This window comes from Phalacrocorax carbo, chromosome 11, assembly GCF_963921805.1.
Source record: "Phalacrocorax carbo chromosome 11, bPhaCar2.1, whole genome shotgun sequence".
Classification (NCBI taxonomy): domain Eukaryota; kingdom Metazoa; phylum Chordata; class Aves; order Suliformes; family Phalacrocoracidae; genus Phalacrocorax; species Phalacrocorax carbo.
In genome coordinates this window covers 16585673-16599232 of record NC_087523.1, presented here as the reverse complement: position 1 = coordinate 16599232, position 13560 = coordinate 16585673, and the positions used below count along the sequence as shown (strand labels likewise).

General features: G+C 40.0%; 1 protein-coding gene across 9 annotated transcripts in view; it reads left to right on the top strand.

The window, feature by feature from the left end:
* The window catches only part of IL1RAPL2 (interleukin 1 receptor accessory protein like 2), a 395107-nt gene that overhangs the window by 191659 nt on the left and 189888 nt on the right, over positions 1 to 13560 (top strand). For 8 of the 9 annotated variants that reach the window (XM_064463223.1, XM_064463224.1, XM_064463227.1 and 5 more), the window contains one exon: positions 8400 to 8673. The exons of the other annotated variant lie outside the window; for it this stretch is intronic. In XM_064463223.1, coding sequence (XP_064319293.1) covers positions 8400 to 8673 — 274 coding nt within the window. The remainder of the gene's footprint in view (positions 1 to 8399; positions 8674 to 13560) is intronic. 9 annotated transcript variants of the gene reach the window in all.

The window sequence follows — 13560 nt, the reverse complement described above, 5'->3', positions numbered from 1 at the left end:
ATGTAGTAAGAGCCCTCACAGCAGGCCTGTGTCACTCAAAGATTCCCCTCTGCAGACCGTAAAAGAAATTAATTTAGTCTGGTGTATTCAACAGGGAGTCTGTCTTCCTAACCTAATCCAAACTCAAGAGGACTGTGCCCTCAAAGCAGATAATCCAACTCAAACTGTCCACATACTTGAAAAACACATGAAAAATAAAATAATCTTGTGCATGTACACCAGTCCCTTTGCCCCACAGGGACCAGCAAGTTAATAGAGTTTCATTCTCTTTAATTTTAAATTCTTATTACTTACAGCTCTTTCCTACAATTCCCTCCTGGGAATAACAAGCGGTGGATATAGAGTTTCCTAATTGTGTGATTACTTGAGACTGCAACTACCTGATCTGGGAATCTAGTTTCCATTTACTTTACCTTCAGTAACTTTATTCAAAGGAGCTAATGAAAAGAGACTCATCAATTATTGAAATGAATTCAGCTTTGTTCCCAAAGTTTGCATGGTGCTAAAGACTTGAAAACAGCAAGTGTGTGAAAGTCTCCGTGGATTAATATGGTTGGCTGGAGAATAGTAAAACCATCTCAGACAGTGTCCTTAAAGAGCTTGTGTGTAGCCACACCGCTTAAAATATTAATTGCGTATACCTTCAGGTATAAAGTGTGTTTTCAGTGTGTTGCTTAGGATATTCTTAGGATAAATTTTTTATTTATAAACGCAACGGAATATTTTCAATCTGTTTAACTCTTTACTTAAATCAGTTATTATTCTCCCTTTTCTTAGATACAGATTCTTCTTGTTTTCTTTTTCTATCTAATTCGCCTAAAGGTAGTTCTGTGCACCAAAGAAGTATCAGAGATGCTGGGAAAGCTCTCTTTGTGCTTTTCCATTGTTCATTGACTTCCTTGGGAATTCAAAGAGCTAATAAAAATGGCAATATTAATTGTAGAAGATGTTAGAAAAAATTATTTTTCCCCTTTCTGGAGCTTAGAAAGTGGAAGTATTTTTATTTACTAGATTTTGTGGGCATTACGTGAAAAAAAAATATTTGAGCTCAGATGGGTTTCAGAGCTGGGTGAACAGCTAATTTACAGTCTTTGTTGAGTTCATACCTGTGTTTGCACTGGTTGTTGGGTGCCTGAATTATTTGTTTATGGGATTCAAATTTTAGTATTTAACAGGAAAGTTTTGTTGCTTGTTCAGTCCAAGAGGCAGACGTAATGTCACGTAACTGATCTGGCCACTCCAATCTAGAGCAACATACTTTTTCTTTAAAATAATTTACTGACATTATTTCATGGCTGACTATGAAGAAATGGGGATTCATTTATAGATCCACAAACGAGAAAAGAAATTTAATTGTTCAAATAACTTGTTCACTGCAGATCACCCACTTGGCTTTACTTCTGTGGGAGCAAAGACAGAGGCTGGGCAGAGGCAAAAGCTTTGTAAACGAACTTTCCCAGAACTCTTCCAGATCTGCCCGCCCCAGTGCGGGAGGGGAGCTGCAGCAGGAAGGGCAGGGGACAGGGGGTGCAGGAGGGGCTGAGAAGGCAGGACAGGCTGGGGCACAGTCCTTGAACCCATGTCTGGGACTTCACAAAATATGCAACAGCGTAAAGCCGTGAAGTATGTTTTCTTTATTGTTCATGTCCTGGCTCTACTGCTGTTGATTTTCAAGGTGCCTTTTACATTGCTTTCTAACATGGTGACAGCCACGGAGAATCAAAGCATTACACTGAATATTCAAAACCAAACCACACCACTTTATAAGTTCCAATTTCTGTACTGTTTACTACAACACAGCCTCTTTAAAAACCTGCCAGATATTGAAGTGATTAGGAGATCAAGGTCACCAATCACTCATTTTTAGGGTAAATATGCTGCATTTTAAACAGTTGCTTTAGTGCCCTCCTCTTTCTCTTTGCTCAGCAGAGCAATCCGCTCAAAGCAAAGAGTACAGCTTTGGGAGGGCACTTCAGTTCAGGTCCATCTGTCTCCAGGAACATCTGACTTTGAAGAGGTAGCAAAGAATATGATGAGACCAGAGATTTCCTTTCCATCACAGAATGTGTTTCAGAGCTCCCTGTCTCCAGCAAAATCTAACCTGCCAGCTGTGATTTGCTCTTCCCTCCATCAGCAAGCATTCCCGAAAATCCCTGTGATAAGGTGCCACCTGAAAAGCTGGCTCTGACAACTGCTACAGGATGAAATGCCTGTCCAGTAACTTCTACTGACACTACTTCAGCATATTTGTTCTTCAAGTATAATTTCTAAGTCTCGACCTCATTAATGTGCCATCGCTCCTGGAAACTGAGAATTTGTTCAGGGTCCAAGCTGGTTTTTTGCTCTCCCTAGAGAATTTTACGGATTGGTGATCTACTAGTATGTTCTTTGTTTTGCATTTTCGATATAAGACTAAAATGCTTCTGGCTCCATATGCATACGTAAGTCAGGACAGAGCAATCCGTTGTTATTTGGACCTCTGGCAGTATATACTTACAGTTTGTTTGACATCGAAGGAAATGATGAGTGTTCGGCTGGAATATTTGACATTTGAGTTTGGTTGTTTAGCTGAGGCTCATGAGAAAAACTGGTCAAAAAAAGTGAAGCATATACAAGTCTTAAAAACCTTTTAGCCCATCTCACAGAAATTCGAAGCTTTGATCAAAATTTGGAAAAAATTCAGCCAATATATAAGGATAAGTAAATGCATTTTTCCTTATTTATGAGCCAGATTTGGAGAAATATTTGTATGTTGGTAAACCTAAGGAAATTTTTTTGCATTCATCATTATTTGACTTAGGAATTTGGAAATATTTGCACTTTTACATGTCTTCAAAGTCCCAGGCTTGTTCGCCAGTAAGTTTGAATGGTGTAAATCTTGCTAGGAAACATTCAGAAAATGGACATCAGAGCAGAGAATCTACAAAGCCTGTGAGTGATTGTCTTCTTAGATGTTGTGTTTCTACAGCAAAATAGTCTTGGTTGATGATTCCTGAATCTAGATGTTACTGTGATAGAAATGAATTATTTAATTAAAGTTGTTAACAGGGTAGTAGGAGAAACATTGCAAAATTCACCCAGCTTGAATCATGATAAACTTGTTTTTTTTCTCAAGATCAAAGGTGGTTTTTAAAGTGGTCTTCATTTCTAACAGATACATTTTTTTTTGATTTACCATATCCCTCAGGGGCCAACTATTTTATTTTTTCCTAAAATGCAGTTTAAAATATGAGCACAGTCAGAGGCAAAAACTAGTGTTCACTTGACTGAAAGAAGGGTGAAACAGTAACTCACAGAAAAGAAACATCACAGACACTTTACCTGAACTTCCTTCTCCTTTCCTCCCTGCTTGCTATTTGAGATCGGCTCCCCTGCTGCTGGAGGAGGCCACCCTCCGCTCTCTTCTGAAGTACTGCCAGTGTGAGCTTCTCCTTTTCCCCTGTAAAACTGGGTAACTTGCTTTCCATGTCAGAAAGTGGATTTCCATGTCAAGAGTGGATTTTTATTAATTGTTGTAAGAGTGGCCTTTGACCATCCAGTTTGGTAGGTCAGCTAGGCCGAGGGAGCTCTACAAGCAAAGACCTTACCTTCCGTTCGAGGTGACATCCATGATTTTGAAGAGTGTGTGAAGCGGTCAATAGCCTGTTTTGTCTGAAATGTGTTCTCTGACCAACAAGTGTATCTCTGAATATTGGAGTATTTAAAGAATCGCAAATAGGGGTAGGGGGTGGTGGTTGGTGTCAGTTTTTAGGCGGTTCAGCTCCCTGACTCGGCTCATGGTGTGGGGAGGAAGGAGGAGGCAGGGTGGCAGGGGACCGCACCTGGGCGCAGCTGACAGACAGGTCTCATACGGCAGCATCGGGCTGTGATGAGATGCCGGCAGGGGTCTGCAAGCACCGTAGCAGAATTAGCATAGCAGAGCCAGAGATGTGAAACCAGTTATGTATGGTGAGCCTGATCTAACACCCTGACCCCTTGTGAAGATCACATCCAGCCAAAGCTATTAAAGGCATTACTGTGTTCGCTCAAAGGTAGGGTGTGTTCCCTTTTCTCCAGAATCAAGATCTGAAAATACCAAGTTGCCTAAAATTCATGGGCTGTTACTGATTTCTCCCCTTTAAAAGTCTAAAAAATTTGTATCCCTTTTTGGACTTCCTTAATGGAGTACATCTGTCATTGCTGCATGTCTGCAAACCCCAAGCATGATGCATATTAGTTTCTGGACTCTGCTGCTCAATGGCTAATATATAAATAAAAGTACAACTCCTGTGTCAGAGAATTTTTTTTTCTGACTGTGTATTTACAGTCACAAGCATTGCTTGCTTTGTGGAGTAATAAATTTAATACATTAGCTAGTATATGATTTTTAATTATTTATTTGTAGATTATTTCAATTTAAAATTAGCTTTTCAGGTAACAAGGTAGGCTAACATGTTTAACAATGCCATGATATAAATTGCTGTAGGTGACAGATCCCTACAAGAATTATTACTGGCAGATTTGCAGTGCAAAAAATTATTCATATGACAGCAAGCAGAAAGACAAATTATTCAGAGACTATGTACATGCTCTTCTATAATTGCTCATAAATTATTATGCTTCATGTTAAAATGCATCTAGACTCCCTAGACAACTGCATTTATTTAAAATAAGAATAATGGGAAATTACCAGGAAATGTTGGGGAGGAAAATGCAGTACACAGTTTGGGTGACTGCTAACATAAAAGTACAGTAACATATTGTCAGCCAACTTAATCTATAATTTCCTTAATAATTTTGAAACCTTCATTTTTAGTTCACTATCTCCTCAGGTTGAGTTAGCCTGGACAGATAACTGGGATGGGCCCAGTGGGGCCCCGCTGTGATTAACTGCTGCTGGGTTTCCCTGCCCATGGGGGGGCATCGGGACTCTCTCCTGCACTCGTGTTGGGCTCTCGTGTACCCGAACGCTTTCATGTTCTATGAAATAGGATTGAATTTAGTCAGTTGGGTCAGAAGCGACGCTAACGGGGTGGGGGGACTGACAGATAGATGGGCAAACCTCTTCCTCAGGAAGCTGGGCTAAAAGTGGGACAATGTTTTCTATATCCTCTCAATGCTCCAAATTTTAGAAAATATTTCAAATAATTGTCTTTATTGAAAGTGTCTAAAATACACCCACAATAGACAGGATTTAATTTGAATGGTCTTTCAGTCAGGCACTTACTAAGGATCAGCTGATTATGGGGTAGCAGAGGAAAGATGTATATACATTTATTATATAATAAGTGCCTCTCTCTAATGCCATTATTTTTCTCTTTTTTATCACCCTGATTATATTATGTATTGAGAGCGAGCCCAACAAAAATGACAGCAAACTTTGTTCTGGGTAATGGAGTGCTAAACTCCACCTAAGCAGCTCCAGTCATTTGTAATGACAGCTTGGAGAATGCTCCAAACGGATCTAACAATGCTCACGCTCCAGTGACTGACAGTGTGGCAAGAGGAAAAATTCCAGCTTCCATGAGAGCGTGGGGAGCCTGACCTAGATTTTAGCCTCTACAGCTTTGTTAGAGGAAACATTCTTGACTGTGTATTTAACAAGAAAAAAAGAGCAAGGGGAAAGTGTCGTCTCCTGTTTGATTAGTCTTTCTTCAATAATTAAGATTTAGTCAAGGCGCTCTGTGAGACTTCTCCCCTCCACAGATGTCATCAACCCTATAATGAATGGTTACTCCGTTCCTGATATGCTCTCCTCTCCGTAATTACCACCTCCTGGCATGCTGCGGGGAGCGAGCTGCTGCAGGGGAGCAGCCGGCGCAGGCAGGGGTGATGGGCCGGCAGCCTGCCTGCACCTTCCCCCTGCGCTGCGCTCGCTGTGTTGGGGTCAGCCTCGCCGCTGGCTGCTGGAATGCTTTCTTCTGGAGACTGTTAATGGGAAGAAAAGCTCTAGGGTATATCTTCTTTTATTTTTTTGGTGCTGGGCTGGGGTCAGGTCACCGTTCCCAGTGCTTCCACCAGCGTGCTGGCAATGGCCAGCCGTGCACCGGCCCCACAGTCATCTTCTCTGCTGGGAGCAGCTGGAGATGGGTTTCAGCCACTCTAATGACCTGGCTGTAAATTACCATTCGAATGTCTTTCATCTATTCCACTGTGCTTTGTATACTCCAGCAGTTGTAGTTTTGAAAATAAAATAGTAGAGAAGTGCACACTAGAAGGGAGAATAAATTTCCAAATGGACGATGAGGCAGGTTGAATGCCACTGAAGGGTGCTCAGTGTTTGTTTGAGCTGTGCTTTGACAAGTTGGTGTGGCTATGGGGGAAATTTTTTTGGAAGCAGAGGCATTTTCAGCTTCCAAAGCTGGATTTCCGTATTGGGTCAGTACCTAACTCTGCAACTCTTCCTAATTGTGGCTCTGCTCGTGAAATGAATGACACACTGGCACCTTTCTGCTTGACTCATAAGCTTTCCATTTGTGTCTGAATGTCAGTTATTCTTTACTGTAGTTCAACTTTGCTGAACCAGCACAGGTTCAAAAGCATTAGATGACATGACAGGATTAGATTGACAAAAGACTGACAGAATTAATTAGATTGGCTGAATTAGTTTGGATCTAAATCCCAGTTCTGGACAGCCCTATTCATTTCAGCTTACGCCCCTGCTTAGACTTGCGTGACTTTGCTAAAGCACATGAGGAAGGGTGCCTTTGAGAATACCTGTATGTCCTGGAGAACAGGGACAAGCCATCTCTCCAGCTTAGCGTTGCCTTCCACATTCCTTGCTGAGAGAAGGTGACTGTAAAGCTCTGCACTGCTCTCTAATTGTAAATTCACACCAGCCTGAAGAGCAGGGCTTAAAAAAGACACAGAGCTTTTGTGCGGGAGTACATTGATACCCGCTTGATGTAAAAGCCCTCAAAGCCACCTATATAAAATAATTCATGATGTGAGAACCAGGCTTTAATAAAAGGGGATTGGCTGGGTTTGCAGGACTAGGAGACTTGGGTTCTTTTTCCAGCGCTGCTGCTGGTTGCCCATGTCTGGATAACACCATCGCAGAGAGAGGTGCATGCAGTATTTCATTGGGTCCTGCAAGAGAACTTTTGAGTTATAGTGTGCAGCTTTGGTGGTCATGAAGATTGTTATAAACCTGGAGGGGATGCACTGAGAACAAATACTTCAGTACATGATTTGGACTAGATCTGGTATTCCACCATGTGTAGAAATTCTGGCTCACTACATTTGTTTAGGAAGTAAATAAAACGGTCACTTAATGAGGGAATGCTGTTGAAGATGTAAATGAAATGAAGAGTGTATGAGAATAACACTTAGATTGAGAATTGATACTGCAAATGCAGAGGAAACTTGGACTTTATTTGGTTGAATTTGAGGTAACTACATCAAGGGTAAAGGTGTTCCACTTATATGTAGCTGGTTATGATCAGTACATTCTAAAAGCTACATATTCATCAAGGCTATTAATTTTAGGCAGTATATTTGCTTCTTGATGATCTGCCTTGGCAGTCTTTTTCTTTGCTTGTATTCCTAGGTGTCTTTCAGGCTTACAGTTTTTCCAGCAATAAAAAAGATTTAATTAAAAGGTCTCTGATATGTGAGGGGGAGTTGCATGTTGATGTCTATGCATGTTCTAGGATTATATTGTAACTAAGATGATTTAAAATAATGGGAGAAATATTCTAAGGAGAAGTAGTCTTTTATTAAACTGCCTGATATATGTTCTTAAAGTGAAATATCAAGAAAACTGTTTCAAAAGTTTTTGCTAAGCAGAACACCAAAAGATCCCTTTTTGTGTTTGTACAATTCCTGTATTAAGCTTCATTGCCTAGGTAGTGTGTTGTAATTGTATCCTGTTGTATATAATACATATCTTTACAGTCTGAATAGGCTGTAGGGTAAAAAAAAAGCGGTGTGGAACTGCCTTGAAAAGAAAATGATAAATGTCACATCTGTTACATGTTTGTTTTATGTATCTTAATTAGCAGAGGTGGATGGAAAATTTTAAGGGATAAGATGGGGATCAGAATGCAACGTACATTTTCCTCCAACAAGGAATTAAACAAATCAAAACTGATTTACTGGGGCAAGTAGTTAAGGTGAAAACACTTGGTTTATTTCTGAAAGAATTAGTGTTTGGGGGATGAAAGTAATGATATTCAAAAGAAATGGCATTGAGCTGGCCCAAGGTGCTCTGTTTATTGCCTGCACATTCGCATTTACGTGTAACTAAAAAAGGTGTATAAAACCCTTTAATTGCCAATAGCTGCTTCAGATTTTTCACATTGCTATGAAACAAAGGTTCATTTCTTTTAATTCATTGCATTGCATTTCACAAGCTGCCTTTCACTATCTTGAAAAATATATTTGTATCTAATATTTCTTTATTATTGTTTTGCTTTCAGTTGATGGTTGCATTGACTGGTCAGTGGATCTCAAGACATACATGGCTTTGGCAGGTGAACCAGTCCGAGTGAAATGTGCCCTTTTCTACAGCTATATCAGAACTAATTATAGCATGGCCCAAAGCACAGGTCTTAGGCTTATGTGGTACAAAAACAAAGGAGATTTAGAAGAACCCATTATATTTTCTGAAGTTAGGATGAGCAAGGATGAAGATTCAATATGGTTTCACTCGGTTGAGTTGCAAGACAGTGGTTTCTACACGTGTGTTCTAAGGTGGGTATTGTGTTAAAGTATAACTAAGAATGTATAGATTGTCTTGGTTAAAAAAAAAGTTTAAATTTAGTTCTCAGGAGTAAGATATTCTTCCAGTTAATATATACTCATAATTTTTATTCTCATAATTATATATGTCACATAATGCTTTGTCTCAAAATTAGTTTCCCTAGTAATTACAGTTACCTTTTCCAATAGCTATAATTAAACATGTGCTTTCACTTAATTACTTTTTTTTAAGCCCAACATTTGCAAATTCTTAATTTCCCATAAACCATCAGAACCTTCTTAAATCATGAAGTATTTTGGTTAAGTAATGCTCTTTTTCAAGTCCTCTGAGTTATTCAAGAGGTAGACACAGTTTGAATTATTCTGATGGGGTTAGGCCGTGGGGAGTTGCAGTTCTGTCTGGTTTTCAAGAAATGTTTATTTTGATATACAGTTATGATTTGTCATAAATTTAAGCAGACCTCGTTTGGTAAGGCACTGAAATGCGTGTCTCAGAAGTATTTTGGAACTGTTGGGTGAGCCTTAAATTAAGTGTCTGCTGGAGCTTGTGATTTCCATCATGTGTATGTTGATGTCAGCACACATCCTAAAATGAGGAGATAAAAAAGGGGGACTCTTTAAGAATGGATGAATAAATATCCCTTAAATGATCCAGTTTTGAATCAAAAGGAGTTTATAGATACTTGATATGATTCGGTTTTAAACTATTTAGTTTCAGAGAATGAAGCTTGCTTGTCTGCTGTTCCATACTGAAATTATACCCAAGTTTGATGAATTTAATATCAAATGTTTGCAGCAAAGTAACAGCACTGTTCAGAGCCCAGAATTCGCTCTCTCTTCATCTCTGCTAAGTCTTGCTGCCTCATCTCAGCTGCCTCAGTCCATTTTGATCCTGAAGAGCGCTACTGAAGTCCAGGATTGTGCTGTGGTGCGTGGTGATTTGTACTGGGGACCAGCGTCCAGTTTAAATATCAGACGCATCTGCCAAAGTCACTATTAAGTCTGTGTTGCAGCCTTTGGAGTTTATTCTTTTATTAGCTGCTCTGCCACAGGTTTGGTGTAATGTGATCTCTGTGATTTTGAAATGTTATGGGAAGACAGTGATTTACATGTTTCAGGGGAGCTATATTTTTTTCACAAGGAGTCACTGTTGTGGTAATCAAGTTAGTAGTTTAATACTCTGGAAATTTTAATGCAAATCCTATGTGAGCAATGAAGAATTGATCTTGGATCAAATTCTGGGACATACTTTTTTCCGGGAAATTTCAAAACTCGTTGTTCATTTGCATGACGAAGTAGTTTTGGTAAAAAATGGACAAGTTCTTAAATAATTCATGCATTCTCCTCATTTTCAGATAAAAACTACGTGGCATGTTTCTTGCAAGGCATTACACAGCAGTAAGATCTTCCTTGTCAGTTTTCCTGCTTTGGCTAGAACTTTCTTATATAACTACAGATATTTTTGCCTTTTTCAGATTTATGTCAGAGTGCAGAATTTTATATATAGTGGTTACACATAAAAGACTATATTTCTTCCAAAAATTTGGGTATGTATCCTTGCTGTTACTGTTTATGAAATCATAGGTGCCTTGAAATAGCTGAGGAAATAGCAATAGCAATTTATTTTAATTTCATTAAAATTGGGCTAGATGTAATGTCCTGAAATATGATCACACTTTTGTGGTAAACTATCCACAGCACTATCTGTGTAATTTCAGCCTTATTAATCCATTTTTTGGAGGGGCATAAGCAGATGCTTGCTTTTTAGCCATTAACCAGAATCACCTGCTTTGTGAGAATTAAGAGGTCACAAATGAGAGCAGTAATTCTAGAATATTATTTTATTTTCTAGAAACATTAACGTTTTCTTTTACAAGTGCCTTCTGTTGTAGACTGAATGAATAGAGACTGGTAGAGAGAACCCAGTGCAGTGGAAATGGAGGTGCCTGTGTCCATCAGTGTGCAACACTGCATCATTGAGTCTTTTGGTTTGGTAGCTGAGTGAAAACAATTGGGAAGGGAAGTGCTTTTGATTCAAGATAAACGTAAAAATTTTTAAGTTTTTAAAACAATTTAAACAAAGAGGTTTTCATTTAGGTTCTCCAAGAGAAAATCAGAAGCAATTCACATCTAAATTGATGCCTTTCTAGCCACTCATCAAGGATGTGGGAAGCCCTGGTGCAATTCCCTGTGCTGCCCGAAGGGTGAAAACCCACATTTGTGTGTCCCAGTGGCCGTGGTGTGCTGCATTCAACCACTTCAAGTCTCTTGCCTTAGAATTTCTGTCTGGAATTCGTATGCAAAACAGCACAAGGGAGTGAGATGGTTGGATGTGACCCTAAGGCTAAGTGGGGACAAGAGGTCCCTGTCCCAGTAGTTGTTTATGGTTTGAAAGAAGGGACATGCTCTCGAGCTGGGAACATCTCTGAGAGAAGGGAATTGAACACCAGGGGTTTTTAGGAAGTCATACATAAGGGACGTCACAGGCAATAGTGAGAGCTATGCTCATTCACTCTTCCCCAACTTGTTACTTTTTTCCTGGTGGCGAATAAGCAAACTGTATGGGGAAAATGGCAACTGCACATTTCAGTGAATTTCCTATTTGTTGAAAAGGTTCTTCACAATTCTAAAAAAACACCTTGTTTTTGAAGAAGCTGCATTTTCTGGTTGCTCACGGGTGCTTGTAGGATCAAGGCATGAGTATCTTTGAAGCAGTTGGAAGGAATTTTTCAGAAGCTGCTTGAAAAGGGTGGGTATGAGCAGGTGAAGGGTAGGCTGATATGACTTGATTTGGAGATGGGTAAAAATTAAATGTGTTAATAAATTCCTTCTTATACAGGATTGTCATTTCAATAATTGTAATGTCTGTTTTGTAAATGAACCCGTAATACTGAATGTTAGAGCAGCCTTAATGAAAGAGATTACTTCTCCAGGCTGAAGAGGTCTGATACCATAATTTAAATATTGCCTCTCCTTTATTAACCAATTAGACATTGTTCCATAGCCAGGTGTGGGGGGGTGTGTGTATAACAAGAGGAAACTGTTGTTGCATTAAAATTTACTTCTCTCTTCTCACAATACATTTTGACATTGAGCTGACACTTAGAGCAAACCGGTGTGGTATTTTTCTCGAGCGTTAAGCATGACTGTAACAGATTAAGGGGTCCTGATTCTGCAGGGACTTTTAAAAGAATGCAGAGTTGAGCTGTGTTAGCTAATCCATGTGAATGCCATGGATCTGCTTTGTTCTCGGGTGCCTTTTCTGTGCCAAATCAGGGAGATCCAGTGACATCCAAAAGGGATCCTGGCTAATTGATAGATGTGTGTTTCGTTACAGTTCCCAGATAAATGCTGGGACATTAGTATTGTGACTTTACTGCCCGATAGGGAAATGCTGTGTTCTGGGGGTCTCTTTGCAGTACAGGCCCTGGATACGCCATTAATCTTCCAGCACCCGCCAATGCTACTTTCCGATAAAGCTGTCAGCATTTCTGTTACAGAAGTTTGGTGCCCTGGGATTTTTGCATCAGCACTCTGGATTGGAGAATCTTCACTGAGGGATTCAGAGATGAGAGCACCAAAACCAGACCTGGAAACTAAAATAGATGTAAATGCACAGGCTGGCCTTAAAGTTCTGACTGTGTAAGACAGTCAGTTGCCAGGTTGTTTGCTGCTTTTGCTCTCTAAACAAATACATTTGTTTTTCTGTGTTAAAGCCTCTTTTTTAAAGAGGGAAGAAGAATGGGGCCTACTTAGATCTTCTTAGCCTGATGAAAGAAGAGAAGATGAACTAGGGAAGAAATCTTGGCAAAGTTTAGCCTCACCTTTGTCCGCAGCCAGGGATCACCCCTGGAGCCCTTTCTCCTAACTGGGCCCAGCTCTGAAATAAGTACTGAATGAACGCTTTATGAGCAAGACCAGTAAAACTTAGTGTTAATTAGCTGTTGGTGAAATAAAATAACTCAGTTCCCATTATGTGAATCAGGAGGGTAGAAATTCTGGGCCTTGAGGGGGTGCTGAGGTAGCAGGAGGCAGAGGTTTGTGATCACCAGACTGGCTGATGGAGCTAAGCCTCGATTTTTGTACAGGATGCAGAATAACAGGGGAGTGAGGGCCTTGAATGCCTATGAGGCAATAAGTCTGTAGGTCTTTAATACCAGCATTTGATGCCAGAGAACTGCCAACAAATCAAGTTAGGAAATCTGCGTATCCCTTTTCCCTTACTTTGTCCCTATTTGCACAGTTCTTAATGGAGAGCAGGATTGCTATGGACACGCACAGAAGAATCAAGCCTTTGCTGAGCCATTGGTGAAATACTGAGATGTTACTTTCTGAGCGGTAATAAAATAGACTGATAATAGATTTTAAGCCTTTAGGCTTCTGAATGTCTTTGGAGCGCATGACCAGCAAATCAAAATCAGATTTAGACGTCTTCAAGGGGCTGTCAGTAAAACTTCATTTGCAGCATAACCTTTGTCCCTTCTCTTCAGTGGGTGTTAGGAGGGCTGAGGAACTTGTCTCAAATGCTTGCAACCTGGACTGCGGCATGCACTCATCGTCCCCGGAGAAGTTACGCCACTGTTCTGAGCACTGAGAGCCTGACTTCCAAGTGAAAGAGGAGGTTTTTTTCAGGTCCAAACAGAAACCAAAGAGGAAAGTTGGACTAAATCATGATGTGAAAATGTGTAGGGGGAAGGTTGCTTTCTCTGTAGCCGTCTCTCATGGTTCTTGCGATATGTGTTTTAATATAGTCATTCATTTTGTTGGAGGCAATATCTTCTCATTACAGAATGATTCATGTTCAGGTGCTTTGGCTTTATTCAGTGCTCAGATGTTCATGACAAAGGTGATTTTGTATCTCAAATCACTTTGAACGCA